The sequence below is a fragment of the Electrophorus electricus genome, chromosome 24 (assembly GCF_041902795.1).
Source record: "Electrophorus electricus isolate QZ-2024a chromosome 24, ASM4190279v1, whole genome shotgun sequence".
NCBI lineage: Eukaryota > Metazoa > Chordata > Actinopteri > Gymnotiformes > Gymnotidae > Electrophorus > Electrophorus electricus.
Genome location: NC_137520.1, coordinates 9298475 through 9317614, shown reverse-complemented (window position 1 = coordinate 9317614; position 19140 = coordinate 9298475). Strand labels below are relative to the sequence as shown.

General features: G+C 40.9%; 3 protein-coding genes and 2 long non-coding RNA genes across 6 annotated transcripts; 3 read left to right on the top strand and 2 right to left on the bottom strand.

Annotated features, from left to right (window-relative positions):
• Positions 1–297: 297 nt before the first annotated feature.
• cav4b (caveolin 4b) lies at positions 298–2252 on the top strand. Its single transcript, XM_027026946.3, has 4 exons — positions 298–606; positions 1008–1190; positions 1408–1595; positions 1700–2252. Exons 2-4 carry the CDS (start codon positions 1011–1013, stop codon positions 1848–1850), a joined length of 519 nt encoding a protein of 172 aa, XP_026882747.1. The 5' UTR covers positions 298–606; positions 1008–1010; the 3' UTR covers positions 1851–2252.
• A 1131-nt stretch (positions 2253–3383) lies between these two features.
• LOC118240703 (uncharacterized) lies at positions 3384–5812 on the bottom strand. Its single transcript, XR_004775572.2, has 4 exons — positions 5727–5812; positions 5178–5340; positions 4976–5063; positions 3384–3522 (listed from the first exon to the last, which is right to left on the bottom strand). It is a non-coding gene; the product is annotated as an uncharacterized LOC118240703 (long non-coding RNA).
• Positions 5813–5855: 43 nt separating this feature from the next.
• On the top strand, positions 5856–14260 carry ikbkg (inhibitor of nuclear factor kappa B kinase regulatory subunit gamma). 2 transcript variants are annotated; one of them, XM_027026972.3, is made up of 14 exons: positions 5856–6150; positions 6783–6969; positions 7054–7331; positions 7456–7527; positions 8555–8722; positions 8970–9028; positions 9258–9305; positions 9527–9629; positions 9785–9900; positions 10013–10165; positions 10297–10384; positions 10574–10717; positions 13300–13480; positions 13594–14260. In XM_027026972.3, the coding sequence occupies exons 2-14, from the start codon at positions 6786–6788 to the stop codon at positions 13731–13733; spliced, it is 1734 nt and encodes a 577-aa protein (XP_026882773.1). In that variant the 5' UTR covers positions 5856–6150; positions 6783–6785; the 3' UTR covers positions 13734–14260. The 2 variants fall into 2 exon arrangements, with proteins under 2 accessions (XP_026882773.1, XP_026882774.1); XM_027026973.3 differs by lacking the exon at positions 9258–9305 and having other exon boundaries at positions 5857–6150.
• A 131-nt stretch (positions 14261–14391) lies between these two features.
• ssr4 (signal sequence receptor, delta) lies at positions 14392–17499 on the top strand. Its single transcript, XM_027026945.3, has 6 exons — positions 14392–14546; positions 15068–15186; positions 16491–16565; positions 16669–16758; positions 16851–16916; positions 17119–17499. Exons 1-6 carry the CDS (start codon positions 14495–14497, stop codon positions 17221–17223), a joined length of 507 nt encoding a protein of 168 aa, XP_026882746.1. The 5' UTR covers positions 14392–14494; the 3' UTR covers positions 17224–17499.
• LOC145653487 (uncharacterized) lies at positions 17292–18953 on the bottom strand. Its single transcript, XR_014119736.1, has 2 exons — positions 18855–18953; positions 17292–17924 (listed from the first exon to the last, which is right to left on the bottom strand). It is a non-coding gene; the product is annotated as an uncharacterized LOC145653487 (long non-coding RNA).
• Positions 18954–19140: the final 187 nt, after the last annotated feature.

The window sequence follows — 19140 nt, the reverse complement described above, 5'->3', positions numbered from 1 at the left end:
CATTAACTTTTTAACAGTTCTATTTATGTAAAGCCAAACATTTTATAAGCCTTTCTAGTTTTACATCTACTCATGTCTACTCAGCTGAGGAGTTGCCACTTGATTTCCACAGTTAACACAAAACTCAACATTTTGCTCTTGATCTTAATTTATTTATATACAATTTCTTTAAATTTCTTATTAGATAATTGTGGAGTGAAGGTGGCCCGTGTGTGTGTGTGTGTGTGATTTTGGAATAGCCTATCTAGCAGTAACCTGATCTCCAGTCCCCTGCAGGCACTTCGATTTCTCTCCCCAAAATAACCATACTCCCCATACTAATACTTCATAGGGCACAGTACAGGCTTAACTAATGCTTCTGGCATATGACACAGGGAAGCGGTCAGAAAACGTGAGGTGATAACTAAGGGATCCCCACTCATGTCTTTCTCTACATTCTAGTTTATTATCTACTGCAAGAACCAAGGCTAGTTACACACATCTACCGCCCAGGATTGACCTGTGGATCCGTGGATCTCAACACCCTGTTAGAACCTGTAACTCATCTCTCACTGTGTAGGAGTGTATACGTCGTTACTGAAGCTGGACTAAATTAATCTGAACAGGGTAAGTCAGCTTGTCATTCTTTTGGTGGAAGATCGTTTGTATGGTTTTCGGTTGTGATTTGTTGGAACATCATTCTGAGGAATACAACCCTTACACACCAGATCATGCAATAATATATTTTAAATTAGGCAAATAACAATATATTCAGTTTGCCTTGAAGGTGTCTCTAATGTAGAGGGCAATTTGTCTCTCAAGAGTTGTTGATATGGAAAACTTTACTAAACAGATATTCATTAGACTTCTCTCCTTAAATAATGTATTGATAACTGAACTTTGCAATGGTCTGTAAACATTGGTCTGTAATATTTCTCCCCTTAAATTATGTGTTTGTTAATTGAATGTTATGATGGTGTGTGTGTTGTTTGTATGTGTGTGTGTGTTTGTGCTCTGATGCACTTCAGACCATGATGTCTGATGAGTACTTGGTAGAATGCAAAATAGATGATGATGAAAATGAGGATGATGAAGAGATGAAGAATATCCATTCCTGTCCAACTCCACCAACACAGTTCACTTCTGCATCCCAGAACTCCCTCATCTATGCTGAAAGTAGGGACCCCTTTGGAGTCAACAGTCATTTGAAGGTAAGACCGCATGACTGGGGGATTTAATTACATACACAATAAAAAACAGGCATATTAACATTTATTAAGAGGTGCTTAGAGTCAGGTCTTTTCTTTTTTTTTTTTTGCATTACCCAGGAAGTAACGGTAGTTGAAGATATTTGAAGATACATTTGCGCACCCTTTCTCATCAGCTACTGGTCTGTCTTTGTTTCGTTCTTTCTTCATGGTGGTGTAGGTAGATTTCAGTGATGTTTTGGCAGAGCCTGCATCCACACACAGTTATGATCGCGTTTGGGTGTACAGTGGCATTGGGTTTGAGGCCGTGCGGATCTGGAGCTACCGCTGCCTCACCACGCTGTGTGCTGTCCCTGTCTCTTGCCTCTCGGGCTGCCTCTTCGCCCTGCTGGCCTTTTTGCACATCTGGTAAGTTACCAGAAGTCATAACCAGCAGTTTAATGGCTCAAAAGTGTTTCGTTTGTCTAACGTACAAGTTTCTCACATTTTTGCTCAATTTTCCTCTTTCTCAGGTGCGTAATTCCCTGTGTACAAGTGTGTCACACCTGTTTGCCTTGCGTGAGGTCACTGTGGACGAGTGCTGTGAATATCTTCATAGTGCCACTCTGCACGTCGGTCGCTCGCTGCTGTAGTGGCATTTACATATTACTTTCCCAAGACTGATACAAACGTGATGAAAGAATACACTCCAAAACATCCCAGCCCTTTGTCTTATGTATGTCGATACTTGATTATGATACAATAACAATTATTAAATAAATATAGAATCTTATGGTTTAGAGTTATTTAGAGTAATCCTTAAACATATGTGTGCCACTTGAATTAATGTATGTGAACTTGTGTAAACTTAATGTTTTATACCTGTCATATTGTAAACAGCATTAACACTACTATCAGCTTCAACTATAGAAAGAAAATCACACAACTTGATATTTTATCAACTGTTGTATGCAAGAAATACACCCCCAGTTTTAATTTTGAATCGCTTTTTTGTATGTTTTATTATTGTTTGTGTTTTATATGTATTACAGTAAAATTCCATAGCATTTTGGCATTAATCAGAAATATTTATTTTGTGGTACACCCATATTCTCTTCCAAAAAAACCAAAACAAAACAAAAACCCAAAACAAAAACCTCAATCAGAAATACGCAACTGAATGACCATCATGGAAGTTTCTATGATTTCTAAAATGAAATATATTAATTATGTGCTAAATGGGACAAGCTGTGCTGTATCTTGAAGCCTGAAATTTCAGATCTTTAGAGCTAGCTCTCTCTGTATACAACATACAACAGTATACAACATCTGATACTGAGATCAGACTATAGCTTTTAGCATCTAGTCTCACCACATCTTTCAGGCCAGGTTTTAGTACAGCAATTATACTGTCAAAGCTGGTTCAGTACAATAAACAAAAACAAAAAACAAACATAAAAACCCTTGAAATTGGCTCTTGAAGTAGGGTCACTGTCTAGACATGCTCAGAATAATAATGATGTTTCCAGGTGATACTAGTATTGTATCTACAGTTGTATATGTATATTTTAGCATATTATAGTTATTTAACTTTTTAGCATTAGCATATTACAGTTTGAAATAAGATGTAGCGAGTGTTTCTTTTGGATCTCTTTAGGGGAATTTAAATCATTTAATTTTAGAAAATTATGGTTAATTGTTTTTATATTATTAATTTGTTCATGAATTTTATATATATAAATTGCTTGGGCATAGTGATTTTACATTTACCGTACACTCCAATACAAATTCTTTATTATGGGGTATGCCTGTACATCATGGGCATAAACAATTTTAAACAATTGTAGACCAATTTCAAATATTTTTATCCTATCGGCAAAATTTGTTTTCTACTCAGTTATTTCAATTATATGATTGTCTCAATTCCAATACCTTAAATCTGATTTTGGGACTCGTTATAGTGCAGAAAGAGCACTTCTTGATGTTTCCGATAATCTTAGAGTGAATTTAGATGCAGGTAACCTATTTATACAGTGTTTTTTTTGTAGCTCTGCTTTTGATATAGTAAACCACATATTCTTTCATCAACTATAAAACTGGGTTGGCTTCACACCAAACCTACCTGAGAGGCCGTGAATAGGAATAAAATATTGCCTTGTGGAGTTCCTCAAGGTTCAATCCTGGTATCAGCAATAAATATTTAATCTGTACATGCTCCTGTTAGTCAGGATAATTCATAAATACAACATTTCTTTCCACCAGTATGCAGATGATATGGACCGTGGAAGGTCCATCGACTCCATATTTAATTGCCTATAGGACATCATATCCTGGATGTGTCGCTGTGTTCTGCAGCCTAAACAAACCCAAAACCATATAAGTTAGTCCATCACAACTTTCTTCCAACAGCTGACAGCAAAATACGTAACCCTCTCTTTTATTTTTATCTTAATGTATTGTGTCATTTTTCTGCTGTGTTGTTCTTTGCTTTATATTTCAGCTTCTTCTTTATCTCTATTTATTTGATTTAATTTTATTCCTACTGTACCCTTCTGTAAAATAAAAAGAGCTATATAAATAAAACTTCTTCTTCCTCCTCTTCTTGCTATTAGTAGTAGCAGCATGAACAACAAACAAAAACGTTCTATTCACAAAACAGTCCATGAAAGCAAAAGCTAAATGAATGAAATAGCAGTATAAGCGTTCACTCCAAAGATTATCTGGGGACAAGTGCTCAGCTGTTGAGGATTATGGTGAGAAGATGAAAAGGGCAAAAGGCGTAGCTGGTCCTGTTTTAGCAGCTACTGCGGGTGAAGTGTAGGGACACGTGTGGGTATGAGAGCGAAAAGCAGTGGTGTTGAATGAGGATGTATGATGCAGACAACCCCCCCCCCCCCAAAAAACCTAGAAAAACACACTTGAATTCCAAATTGTTATCAATGGGACTGCATGGCCATGAAACAGATATGTACCTCATCTACGAATCTACGACCAGGAACGTTGCTCAAATCTTATTTTAAAAGGTCAGATTTTAGTTTTTATTCTGATAAAGTATGCCTTATAGACAAAACAAAGGAATTGCGGCACTTCCCCCAATTTATTTTCAATGTATCTGAAAGCAGAAGGACAGCGCAGATTGTCCAGTGGAGTGCACTGAACTTCTGTCATGTAACATGGATAGTACTGCTGAGCCAGCGTGAGGCAGATAACTGAAAGCTGCTGCCCTCTAGTGGTCTAGTTATACAAACCATACGTCAGACTGGAGAAAATCTCAATGTAGCTTTTGACAGCCACGAATAATGTAAACAGGTAATCTTGCCTCCTCATCAGTACTACGAATAGATGGAAGCAAATGAATCACCCGCAGAGTATACTTAAATGTTGGAGCCTGTCTAAATAACACATGCTGGCATAGGATAGATGATGTGGAGTGCAGCTTCTTTAGTAGACACTAAAAAAGAGCGCACAGACATTAACATGGGATCATGTGGGGGAAAGGTAATAGCTAAATAGACCCTTATGTGCTAGTGTATGGGCCCTGATACCCTGAATAGATTATTAGAAACCCATTTAAACTTGGATAGAGCTGCCAAACAGAGGTGTCACAGATAACATGCCAACTTGTGTCTCTGACACAAAATCATAACACAATGGCATCATCAGACATGACTGCAGTGAACCATGTTATTCTGTGCTGCCACCTAGCAGCTGTGCTTTCTTCAGCCTTATGCACGCTGTTCCGACAGTTGTAGGAATGGGGAGAATAGAGACACCTATCTGTGTGCAATAAAAAAAAAATCCCGACTCACCCTCCTCCAGGATTCTCTACCAGAGACCTGGGAGCTTGAGGGTCCTGTGTACCATCTTAACCGTTCCCAGGACTGCACATATCTGGACCTGGACAGAGACTTTGATACTGGGATCTGCTAGAGCCACCGTCCTAGTTTAAGGGTCACAGCCCGTATGCTCCGATTTTATATATACACTATATTGCCAAACGTATTCACTCACCCATCCAAATAATTGAATTCAGGTTTTCCAATCACTTCCATGGCCACAGGTGTATAAAACCAAGCATCTAGGCATGCAGACTGCTTCGACAAACATTTGGGAAAAAATGGGTTGCACTCAGGAGCTCAGTGAATTCCAGCGTGGTACCGTGATAGGATGCCACCTGTGCAACAAGTCCAGTCGTTAAATTTCCTCGCTACTAAATATTCCACAGTCAACTGTCAGTGGTATTATAACAAAGTGGAAGTGATTGGGAATGACAGCAACACAACCATGAAGTTGTAGGCCACGTAAAATGACAAGAACAGTGCGTAGAGAGCTTCACGAAATGGGTTTCCATGACTGAGCAGCTGCATCCAAGCCTTACATCACCAACTGCAATGTAAAGCTTCGGATGCAGTGGTGTAATGGTCAAAAATTCCCATAAACACACTCCTAAACCTAGCTGAAACTGTTATAGCTGCAAAGGGTGGGCCGACATATATTACTGATGTAATGTAGCTAGGCCTAGCTAACCTTCAATAGGATGCGCCGACCCGAGCCGCTTACCTTCAGCAAGCCAATCTGCGAGGTCCATGAAGTAAAACACACGTTCCGCCATCCGGGAACGTGAAGTGACGTCCGTTCTCATTGGCTACGGCATGCTGGCTGGCTGTGTGATGAAGTGCGGAAGAAATAAGGGGGAATTCCTGATAAATACATTTACTTTGGTCGGGCTCTACCTACCCAAATGTAGGCAGAAGGGTCTGTTAATGGGGGGAGTTACACCGAAGATGGTAACGTTAGTAGAACTGACAGCTGGGTGTTAACCCCTGTTTTTATCGTAGCTGCTGTTTGTGCTGTTTGTCAGCGCTTTTCGTAGACCTCAACAAGTCTTCCGGAGTCGGACAGCGTTAACTTAGCTCTTTGGTTTGCTAGCTTAGCTCTCTAGCTTAGGAGGAAAGTGATTTGAAACGCGCATTAGGACATCAAGGTAAGGTTACCCTATTTCTTTTTTGGAGTCGTGTTACCTAGCTGGCGTTACCTACCTACCTACCTACCTACCTGTGCATTTTAGATATTAGCTAAACTATGTTTTTTCGCCTCATTGCGAAAAATGACCAGGGTGTCTGGCATTATTCTTCATTAACGTTAACTATCTAGATGGGGATAGCTTACCTGTCTTGTTGACACACTAGCTAGCTTCGCTACTTAGACAGTTAGCGGTTAGCTAACCTAACCTAGCTAGGTAGCTTAGTACTAATTAGCTGGCTAGCTGGCTAGTTGAAAACATAAGCTATCTGAACTTCAGGAACGAGTGTGTGTTGAGAAATGTCATGGTGGTAGACAGGAATACATGGCAAAAATATTTTTTAAACGTACTTGCGGCCATAAATTAACCTTAAGTAACATTTTATGTGTTGCTGTCACTGGAAAGCTTTGTGGTAGTAAGTTAGCTAGCTAGATAATATAATGGCCAAGTGTTTACCACACTGAAGTAAACGATCTATTGCTTTTAGCTAATTTATTCATTACAGTTGTTGCCATTATGCTTGACAGTAAAGGGAAATCTAGCACTATGACTGCCAGCGAATCGTTATTATTTTGCTGACCTTTCTGTCATAGGTCATGGTTCAGCCCCAGCCCCACGGGGACAGTGCCTTGCAGTGGGAGATGACTGGAGAGGAGGCTATAGGCACTAGCAGTCAAGGTTCACTTGTGGCTAGTTCACAAGCATCACTAAGGGTACCACCTGAACTAGCTGGAAACGAGGTGGTCCACAGACTTTTGGCAGACAACAACCAATTACGAGGTAAAGTAAACCATACCATAGTTCTCTTCTTTGGCTTGCAGTAATTTTTCATATCAATATGAGAAATGACCTCTTATCTTACAGAGGCACTAAAGCGCAGTAATGATGCCCTCAAAGACCGCTGCGAAGAGATGGAGGGTTGGCAGCGGAGATCGAGGGAAGAGAGAGAGTTTCTTGCTTGTAAATTTCGTGAGGCTCGGGCTTTGGTGGAGCGACTGGCTCAGGAGAACCAGAGTCTGTTGGGCAAGCTCAAGCACAGCCAAACAGCAGCTCAAATTGATGGCACCGCAGAGACCGGAAGCCAAGTTCAGAACCAAGTGGGTTCCAATACAGAGATTAATGGACTGACCAATTCTCCTGAAGTAGGTTTATATAGATATTCTCAAAAATCTGCTTTGAATTATTTCATTTAGATGTTAAACAGCATTACATTTCTATATAACATTATAATAGATTGTTTATTCATGATTTTTAATTTTTCTCCAGGCTTTAGATGAGCCTACAGGGAAAGGCATCACAGAGCGAGACACTGACACACGGGCAATTCCTCGAAGTTTGGTAAAGCACACCTTCTGCTATATGCTATAAAAACTCATTAAATTAGTTATCCATGTGCATGCCCTTGTGTGCGTGTTTGTATATTTGCAGGGCAAAAATGTCCTGACTATGTAGAAAAAAGTCTAAGTATCTCAATAACAAAATGTTTTAGTTACTGACATTGAGGAGGTTTAGGGTTAGACTTATTAGGGTCTTAAGCTATTATATACAGGTAGTTATATAATGTGTGTGTGTGTGTGCGTATATATGTGTGTGTGTGTGTGTGTGTGTGTGTGTGTGTGCGCGCGCGCATTGTAAAAACAAGTGTGTGTATGTGTTTAGGCATCTAGTAGGAATAACTCCATCAGTAGTTGCGCTTCCAGTATGTGTGACAGCCTGCCCTGTAGTGAAGGGCAGGGCTGGCTCAAGGCAGAGGGCAGGGCCTGTCAGGTGAGCCCCTCACCACTCTGCCAACCCCTTAACCTAGACAATTCCACAATGATGCTCGGTTTTCTTTTAGGTTGCTGCCTGTTACTCTCTCTCCTTTGACTATTACAGAAGATTTTGCTGGGTATCTTTACCACTCTTGTAGATCTACTGCCCTGCAAAGTGTACTTCCAGTTCTAATCCAAGCCTGATTAGTTGGATCAACAGTATTTGACTGCTTTTTAAACTGAACTATGCAGGATAGTACCCCTGTCCCTGTACCCCAAATACCATGTCATTTTGCTGGGTTTTGTTTTTACTTAATTACTGCACCAATCACCTGTGAGGATTTCTGGTCATCAGGGTCTGGAGGTTCTTTAGCTTCATTACTACATTTACAGCTTTCCACTGACTGCACGCGCAGGCTTGGTAAATGGCTGAGTGCAATGCATGTGTCCTCCATGTTACTGCTAATGTAATGGTTCCCTCTGAGACACCGTAGGACAAAGACCAAAGCACACTCAGCCAAAAAAGGATCAATATTTTGGTGTGCTTTTTGGCTTTAGAGTATTAAGTATATTGGGCTGGTTTTGCTGACTCTGTGCATCCCTGTGTTCTGTAGCCTATCGAAGGTTCTAATGAATTCTTGAGGCTGCTGAAGAGTCACAAAGACAAACTGGAGGAGGGAATGAGGGACCTGAGGAGAAGAAATAATGACCTGGAGAGAGAGAAGACGGAGATCGAGAAGGAAAGGGAGGAGCTCCGCCTTCGATTGTCGCAGCTCTCTCAGGTAGCAGCTCCCTGGCAGCTCTCTCGTCTTAATTTTATATATTCTGAACAGAGCTGCAGAACTGGTTACTATATTCATTCTTAACATCCCCTGTGTTGTGAGTTGTCAATAGTTTTATAGGTATCGGTTTCTCCCACAGTGCATCAGTCAAACTGGTCTCTAAATTTGGAAAGCACTGTTCTCCACATTGTAATAAAAGATATTGGAAGTTTGCTTGGAAAAAAAAAAGGTCTGGTTCTTCTTTTAGAGTGCTGTGATAATGGAGGAGACGGTTCAGAAAAATGCTTTTACGGTCCCCATAGAAAGGTAATGTCCTGCCTCCATCCTACATCTTGCTCTACACAGTCCTTCTGAGATAGCAAAGCAGTGAGGACTTCATTATACAAACTCTAGACAGCACGTGTGGGTTCAGCATTTAGAGAATGGCAGCATCTCCTTGCTTTGCTCATATTTACCGTAAATAGATCTGGGTGCTTTGCTGTTGACTGTCACTGACTAAAATCCTCTTGACCCTCTGCCTCATGTGACTGCTTAGCTCACACCTGGCTAAACTAACAGAGCAGCTTCAAGCTACACAAGGCAGGTGAGGGGAGCAGTGTCTCACTGTATGTGTGCATGCACACTACCTCTTACCCCCTTGTTCAGTCACCCATGGTCCCCTGAGCATGTTGTGTAGGGTTTTTGTTTTTGTTTTTTTAAATGTTTTTTTATAAACACTATTCAAATAAGGAAGATGCATTGCTGAAAATAGATGTGGGCTGCCTCTTCTGATTCCCATCAACTCTTGTGTGGTTTGTGGTGTAGGTATAAAGAGCTCCAGGAAAAACTGAACATTCTCCAGCAGAACTCAATTCAAAGGGACAGGAATGAGGCTCTGCTCAAGCAAAAGGAGAAGGACTATGTTCAGGTACACAAACAGGCTCTGTTCCTTCATGCAAAGCACAGACAGCTTTTTGTCCTTCATGTCCCTCATTGTCCTTCTCTTATATACCATGGCTGCTCTTATTCAGGTCTATAGTTATTTTGTTTTTTGTTTTTTTTTTTCCTTTTTTTTCTGTGCAGCTGACTAAGGACATCGAGGCCCTGAGGGCACAGGTCACGTCTCTGGTTGGTGAGCTACACGAGCGGCAGACCTGCCTCAACAAGTGTGAAGAGGAGAAAAACTGCCTGGAGGAAAAGTTAGTTGAGCTCGTCCAAGTGCCTGGGGCACTTGGGTCCATGGCAGGCCAGAACGAGGCAAAGCGGGGTGGTTTTCAGGGCATCTGAGTGCATGCCTTTATTTCCTTTCAGGCTGTGCAGTAAGACGGAGGACCTGCAGATTCTGGAACGGGAGATGGAGCAGCAGAAGAAGCAGCACTGCGTGACCGTGGACAAGTTCTTGCTGCAGACGCAGAACCTGGAGGCTGCGCTCAAGAACGAGCGTCTCGTCATTGTGGAGGAGAAGTAAGGCGCTCTACTGGCCCAGAGAGCCTGAGCCCAGCCATGGGCGGAGCCATTAGTGCTGACCAGCTTTTGCTTATTTTTATCTATCCTGAGATGAAGACTCTTAATTGATTCCTTTTCCTTGCTAACAGGAGGAAGCTCGCCCAGCTACAGCATGCATACACCTGTCTGTTTCAGGACTACGACAACAAGCTGAAAAACGAGCAAGCCAATTCAAGGGTGCGTGAGTCCTGGTTTTGGCCAGCGCTGTTGCCGCTTCTTACAGCTCATGTAATAATACTCATATACATACTATAAATGAATTGCGGTTGGAGAGATTAAGGAAGTAGGTCTTTTGATGCCCTCACCATGTCAGGTGGTGGGAAATGTTTAATTCCTTTCTGTGTGTGCATGTGTGTTCAATGGCAGGGTGGCGAAACGGAGACTCTTATTAACAGGCTGGACGAAGCCGAGAAAGCCCTGGCATTGAAACAGGCCCACATTGACAAACTCAAGGAGGAAGTGGAGCAGCAGAGGGCCCTGCAGGAGACCATTCAAGTGCTCACGGCACAGGTCAGCACCACAGAGAACACAAGGAACTTGCACTCTTGCTTATGTAAACAAACCTACCTTTCCCATCAGCTCAAGCTGTCTGCACTGAATTTTCCTTAGCAAGTTGATCTTTTGGAATTTACCTAGCTTGGTGTCTGAACTGATTAATATAGAATATGGAGGAGAAAATGCTGATGTGGGTGTTTTAAAGTAGAGAAGTCTCCTGGTACCAACCATTATGGTGTTGGAACCTTAGTATAGAATATGCTAAGGGTAACAGGGTTTCACTAGGTCCACCAAAAGTGCATTAAAAGTGCAAAGTCTTAAGCATGCATGCGGGCTTACTGTAGACCAGCATTTGATTACTGCTGTTGTGTATTTGATGACTGCAACAACTGGAAATGCACAAGGACAAGGAGTATTACACGTACAATTCGCTTATTGTGAAGGGTGCAGACCCTTCTTCTGATGTCTGAGACTATAATTAATGGCTTGCTTTTAATGGTAAAGCCCAGTGCCATTCTGGGAGGGATGTTTCAATTGTAGTTTGCTGCGAGTTACCAGTGAAGCTTAATTAGAAAAAAGCAGATGATATTTAGTTCAGGTTTGAATGCTGTGCATTGCAAAAAAAAACCCCACCAATTACCACCAGTAAATGCCCTAGGATAGGTGCTCACGGCAACACTGACAACTTTCCCTTTTGTGACTGTCAACCTGTTTAAAAATGTCATGCAGGCTAAGTGAGGAAATTTGTGATGACTATTGTATGTGGGTTTGGGAATGATTAAACATGTTTTGCATATACTCTTAGATCTGTGTGGTCGGTGGTTAGGAGACCCTGTGGTGCTTTTTGGAGTGCACAGTGTATTTACAGTGGGTTCACACGCCTAAAGGCTGTGTGTGGTCTGGTTACCAGTAAACAGGTCGGGTTAGGGGTTGTGACGTTGAGGTGAATTTCCTCTGTTTTACAGCCTTTGATGGTTTTTGATATTAAGAGGTTTTTTTCCCCATCTGGACATAGTGTTTATGCAATATTTTATCACAAAAGAAATGACAGACAAAATACAAAATGATAACCCTTATATGAAATGCTTTTTTAATTTTACTGTATTTAAAAAGATTTACTGTTGAAGCTAGTAGACAGAGATACTAGCGACACCATGGTCAGGGGTTTGAGCCCCAGGGAGTACATATATCATCATACTGATTAACATGTATGTTGTAAATGTATTAAATGTCTCATAAGGTCCAAAAAGAAGATTTCCTATAGATGCAGTTTACAGTGCTTCCCAGCTAGGTACAAAACATTATGCACACTGTTGACATGCAGACACACACTCATTGTCCACTTTCTGGCATTTTATACTGGTATGTAGTAGGCAGCTTTGCCTACTGCACTCCATTTAAAGTTGTAATAGATGGGGGTTTTTTTTGTTTGTTTGTTTTTTGCTAATGCTGAGTTTAATCATGTTTAGTCATTTTACTGACTGTAGGTCAAATCAGCCGAGTATGAAATGATGGTGGTAAAGTCGCTTCTTGGTACTGAATCAGCATTCAGAGTGGTAATTCTTGCGGTGGATTTATTGCTGAACAAAGTGAAGTTGATGCACATCCAAAAGTAAAAAGGATTTAAAAGTGGGACAAGCAACAAGCATACATATTTCCCTGTTGAATGTTCTCAGAAGTTGGAGACACATTTCCTGTGGTGTACGTTTGTTAATTTGAACGCACAGCCATTATGACCTGGGTAGGAAGGGACACTGGGCTTGGAGCCAGGCAGTGAAAATTCATTTGTATGAACATACAAATGTGTTTAATAAACACACATAACTAAGGATGCTGAATTTACTAATTACTACAGAGTAGGATTTATACAAAACACAATGTTGATTCTAGACTATTATGGTTGCACAAAATATAATGGTATTATATTAGACTACATCTAATATAGATTATTAGACTACATCAGTATGATTTAATCTTTATAAAGTACATACTAGTGAGAAACCATTTATTACACATTGAATATGCTGATTATTCATGTATTAATAAGTACACACTACTCAAAATCATTGATTTATTGGGACCATCCTTCTAATGGAGTTGCCAAAATGAAGATATTAGCTGGATGTATGTAAAAAGCACCTCATTGAACTGGACTGTAACTTACTCAGTTAGCAAGCAGGAAATTCTCCACAAGGTGGTGGTGTCACAGTGGTGCTTTACATCAATGACACTGCCCTTATGTTAAGAAACTGTTTATGCAAACAAATATGGGTAAAGCATAAACTGACTGGGCACTTTGTAAATTGTGTGCACCCCTCCCAAAAAAAGCTTTCACAGTGAAGACCCATTTTGTCAGAAAGCTTGTACTAAGGCTTGCATGTATGAGCACTTCAAAGAACATGCGCAGTGTGCAAGTTACTTGTATATTGTGGTATGTGGCCAGACATGGCCGGCAAAACATGCTACTTGTGCTTTTTCTAGTTAATCTAACATACACCATTTACTCACTCCTGTACTGTTTAATGGGAAACTTGAGACCCGTTTGAAAACATCCCCAACACATGCACTTCTCCACTTGCATTTGTCCTCATTCTCAGGCGGAAATCTACAAGTTAGACTTCCAGGCAGAGAGGGAGGCCAGAGAGAAGCTCCACCAGAAGAAGGAGGATCTGCAGGAAAAGTTGAGCCAGGCGCTGGCTGAAATCAACCTGCTCAAGCAGGAGAAGATGCAGCAGAGACACACGGACAACTACAGAGGGGTTGTTCTGCCTGCTCCAGGTACACGGTGCCTCTCATCTCCCACCTCTATCCACACGTGAAAAAGACTGCTTATAACTCAAATGTTTTTGCCTTTTTCCGGTCACCGACTCTGTTCTTTTGCGCTACAACAGCACCGTTCCAGGGGCCGGTGATTTCACAGCCAAACCGGCTTCTTCCCGAGGTGCAGCCAGACTACCGATGCCCTAAATGTCAGTACCAAGCGCCAGACATGGACACCCTGCAGATTCATGTGATGGACTGTATTCAGTGAGAAGAGGGGAGGCCTGACCTGGCCTGACAGTGGGCCGACAGTATTGTTCAGAGGCACAATGCCATCACAACAGCTTACTTCATTGATGCAGTCGAGCGACAAACACTTAAAACACACAAGACAACAAAAATGGGTGAAGAGATCACTCTGTCGCATGTAAACTTTGACCTTTGCAACCAAGGAGCAAAAAAATATAAACAGGAGACTGGACAGACGTTTAATTTTGGGGAAATGAAACTCTCCAGTGTTCAATTTACCATGGTGTAGTAGTTCTGTTAGGAAAAAGGATCTGTACTCCATCTTGTTGACAGCATAACGTAATGTACTGCACAAGTGAATGTGTTTGTTTTTGCTGTACAGCATATGTCTATCAGTGAATGTTCCCTTTATAATTGTGGTATTTGTTCCCCTCAGTGTATGGGTTATTTGGGGATTCATGCCTGTCTGCTTGGACAAATGAACACAAATACTTTGTACAGACTATTGTTACGGAGAGATTTAAAGAATTAAAAAACACTGTGTTTGTGTGTCTGTGTCTGTGTCTAATGCACAAGAACTCATCATAACGAAGCACCATCGATCTTTTTGTTAATGTGGAAAGCTGCAATACTGGAGGATCTCGCCTGAGGTCACACTCCAAAACCGCCGGCTACGTTCGCTAAAAACCTGACGTGTCTGTCCATGCTTCATTGGGGTAGTGCAGTGATTGGTCTTTCGCAAAGTTTGAGGTTCTAGCTTCCCACAACCCAGTAAGGAGCGAAATGATGCGAATAATTGCAGCTATTTTGGCTCTTTGTCTAAGTCGATGTGCAGGTACGTTAGCGACATTTTTATGGCAGTCACGTTTGTTTATCTTTAGAAGCTTTAGTTCCAGGGTAGCAAGATAGCTAGCAAACCTTACGTTTAAACCAATTATCCAGGCAGGCTGTTCGTATCTAGAACAGCTAACTAGCTAACCTAGCTAGCCATGCACATCACCATATTTAGCTAGCGTGCCGTTTGTTTAACGCGAACGTTAGCTAACGTTATGTTTTACTCTAGGTTTAATCATATTATCTAAACTACACTATCTAAACCTGTCTCTGTAGCTTAACGTTAGCATGGAATGTCGTACACTGGTTAGCTAGCTCGGCTAACTAAAAAGCTCAATGAAGTCGGTCATTCTGAATCCGTGTCTTGGGTGACCCCACTTAAAAACTTGGCTCATAATGTCTGCTATAGCAGAAAGGGGGAAAAGGACGTTCTGGGAGTGGGAGCTGCCGGCTTCCGGCTTGACTGGATCCTTAAGTGGCCACCATGCATTCCCCTATACGTGTCGATATGTGTCTCCTCAGGTGAGACTTGCACAGACCCCGCCATCTCTACCTCATCTTACACAACAACTGATGCGGTCATCTCCTCAGAGACAGTCTTTATTGTTGAGCTCAGCCTGGCATGTGGGAATGGGGCACAGGTAAGGAATATTAAAAGTTGTAATTATGTTTGTACACTTTATTATGGCATAGACGTGGGTGACATTTCAAGTGAGTGGCTTATATTTCTGAATTGAAAATATTTACCAGCAGTAACTTGGTTTTAATTCATAAAGCACTAAAAGTATTCGCAAAACTGATTGGGGGAAAATAATGATTTTTTCCCCCCAGAAATTGAACAGAGTAAACTGCTTAATTTTAATAAATTCAGATTTCCTACAATTTGTTGGATAAAACTCTATTAAACCCTTTTAGGTTTACGCTTTCTGCTTTCAGTTAAAGAGAAATCAAGTGTACCCTATTGATTTATAGACTACTATGGGTATCCTATAGGAAAAAAAACATGTGAGATGTATGTTTGAACGGGAAAAGAGGAAGGGTTGTTGGGTTGGTGGTGTTTTGGTTTTTTTCCCCCAAATGCTTACGCTCAGATATATTTTAACTGGGCACTGAGTGCAGATGGCACAGATCTAATACCACAAACTGGAATCAGGTCGATATCAGCAAAAAAAAATAAAAATGCTGGATCAGATATTGGGAGGGACTTTAAGGAAACCTATCTAATGTCACAAATCCATCCTGGAAATAGCACAGCAGTACTTTGCACCAGGACACTGCAGGTCTCATGACAACAGCGAGGTTAGTCTGAGCACAGTTTAAATACAGATGTAGAGTTAAACTGCCGAGTTTTATTCACGTTCATGATTAAAGCATCAAATGCAAATACACATGTGCTTACAGATATGTGGTGATTGCTCTCATGTATTTTTGATAACCCAGTGTAGGGGAACAGGTTATCTGCCTTCTAGTGAACGCATTTAAATGAGACAAAAAAAACCCAAACATCTTAGCTCTGTTCACCTCTGCAGATCTGCATCAAACAGTGGTTTATTTATACGTTATTTTAAAAACATACTTGATGTTGTTTCCACTTTATCTGTGAAGTGAAAAAGGTTCAGGGTGTGGCAATGGAGAAAGCGCAGCAGAAAACTTCCCGAAACAGCCGGAGAATAATGACTGTGGCTTTTGTATATTTAAAAAATTAAGCAATTAACTAATGGTTATAGGGTTGTGTTGTCACATTAACCATGATTGAGTGTATTGCTTATTTTACAGTGACTTAAGACCACATTGTCTATATAGATGTTCTATATAGTATTGTTCTTTTCTGTTATCAATAGCTTTTTAGATGCTTGAGAGTTAGTATCAAAGAAAAAAGCGCACTTCAGCAACAAACCTTTAACCTTTGCTTGAACAAATGCACCTCTCTCTCTCCCACAACTAGAGTGTTGCCCTTTATGCAGATGTCAATGGCAACCAGTTTCCTGTGACCAGAGGCCAGGACGTTGGGAAGTATCAGGTTTAATTTCCATGTTTATGCTTTTGCTAAACCCATACAGAGTGTGTAGCCAGCAACTTTTCCACAGCTGAGCATAATTAACCCAAGTGGATCTTGTGTGCAGGTGTCCTGGAGTGTTCCCCACAAGCAGGCCAGCTCGGGCACACACCATGTCAAGTTCTTTGATGAGGAGTCCTTCAGTGCCCTGCGCAAGGTTTGATCTGTTTGTAAATTGTTCCTGGTAGGTGTCAGGCTGATGTATTTTTTGATAAATAGTTCTGATGCTAAACATTTTTGCCATTTCAGGCACAAAGAAATAATGAAGATGTTGAAGCCATTAAGCCCCTGTTTTCTGTCAATGTAGACCACAGAGTGAGTACATGTAATTAAATGAGTACTTAACATGCACCTCAAAATGTCATTTATCATTAAAAAAAAATGTGCAGTACTTTTAATGCTCCCTATTGAGAATATTGTATTGATCTGATGTTTTGGCATTTATAATCTTTATTTTTGTGGTGGTTCTTCCTACAGTGTCTACTTATAATTTTAACTCTGTTACTCTTTATTATAGGGTGCATGGAGTGGACCTTGGGTTTCCACTGAGGTGTTGGCTGCTGCTGTTGGCATTATTTTGTACTATCTGGCCTACAGCACTAAAGGTTCAATACAGGCATAAATATTTCAAGGGATAAATAGCAAAGAAGCAACTCAGACATGCACCAGGTGCCAATGAAGTACTTCTAGTTGTACCGCTGTGTTTTCACATCTAAGCCTGTGAGTAATTCCCTCACACTAAGAGGTTGTATAATACAGTTTGAATATTGCCTGTATAATAAGGGCCAATGTTGAGGCTATTCATCATCTCCTATGATACCTATTTTTCGAGGTCACATTCTGGCTTATGGGATGTTGGCACGTCAATGAAATTCATTGAATAAAACATTTTTCCCAAGTGTGTTTTTCTTGTGTTTTCTGCAGAATTTTTTTTACTGTGCAAACTCATTCCTATAAAGCCAATGTGTGAAAGTGAATTGGTTATCATTACACACTTTTGCCTGTAAATGATCGTAAATGAGTTAATGTTCAATTTGTGCATTTTAAATTCATTAGCTAATACCATAACAATTGTATAATATTCTTTAATATTGTGCATTAAGTATGAAGGTGACATCTCGGAGCATGACTCCATCTCAGAATGTGACTAGCCATCTCAGAGCATGATGTGATGAAAGGTCTGGTGTATACTTCCATTTTCAACCTTGTAGCACTGACCTCTGGTGATGAAGTGCTCGGAGAAAATAATCTCTAACCTCACTAGACCCTCTTCAATTTGCCTGTCGCAGTAATAAGTGCACCGATGGTGCCATCCTCTCCCACCTGGACGTCGGAAAGGGGAATTATGTATACCTGCTGTTCGTTACAGTTCAGCATTCAACACAGTTGTTCCCACCAGACCAAGCTTAGAGACCTGGTGCTATGCCACTCATTGTGTTCCTGGGTTCAGAGCTTCCTATCTGACAGACCCCAAGTGGTGAAGATGGGAAACTTCACACCCAGTCTGTTTAACCCTCATGGTATGAGGTACCCAATGAAACCCAATACACACCACTAAGGATCAACAGAACCCTAATCGAAAGAGTAGCTGTTACAGGAACTTTAGAGTCCACATCTCAAGACCTGAGGCTGAGGAAATTAAAGATCTCCAAAGCAATACAGAACACCTACACTGCAATAGTAGGGTATGCTCTATCTGGGAGCATCACTGTCTGGAAAAGCAATTGCAGCTTCCAGGGCAATAAGCGCCCTCCACAGAGATCCGATGTGCTGAGCACATCGTCAGGACAGCACTGCCTGGACTAAATGACATCTACTTCAGGCAGTGTAGGTTTTAAGCAATTCATCAAGGACATTGACCACCCAAACTATAATCTGTTCCAGTTGCTACTCTCTGGGAAATGTCTCCATTCCAGCAGGGCCAGGACTGAGAGGTTAAAAAGGAGCTTCTTCCCTCGGGCCGTATAGAAAATAAACAGTTAAACTCTCATAACATACATTCTACAAGCACGCGTGCACACACACACATAAAACCCCAGCATATCTCCATACTTGCATATGTATCTCTACAAGGGATACCTGATTTAGTCACTTTACACAGCACACTTGGACACTTTAAATTTGACTTGAACTATATCATCCCTTATTTAACATCCCTACCTATACAATTTTGTGTATGCCATATATAGTTTGTGTGTGTATTTTGTATTCCCTTTTTTTGCAAAGAAATATTGGTATTATCTTTTATTCTACCTCTCGCTGTCTTCGTAGCAGCCACCTCACATTTCACTGCGCTGTTGCACCAGCTACTAATGCACATGTGGCAAATCAAATTCTTGAATCTTGAATCTTGACAATAGACAGGCCATACCAAAAGAAAAACAAAACGGGTTGAACGACATCAAATATTACGTGCATATTATTTAGCCACTTTATCTAACAAATTTATGTAATACCGTTGAATAGTAATAAAGACAAAAACAACTTACAACAAACCCAAATCCTCAATAAGCTTTTTCATCAAAATCAACATACATTA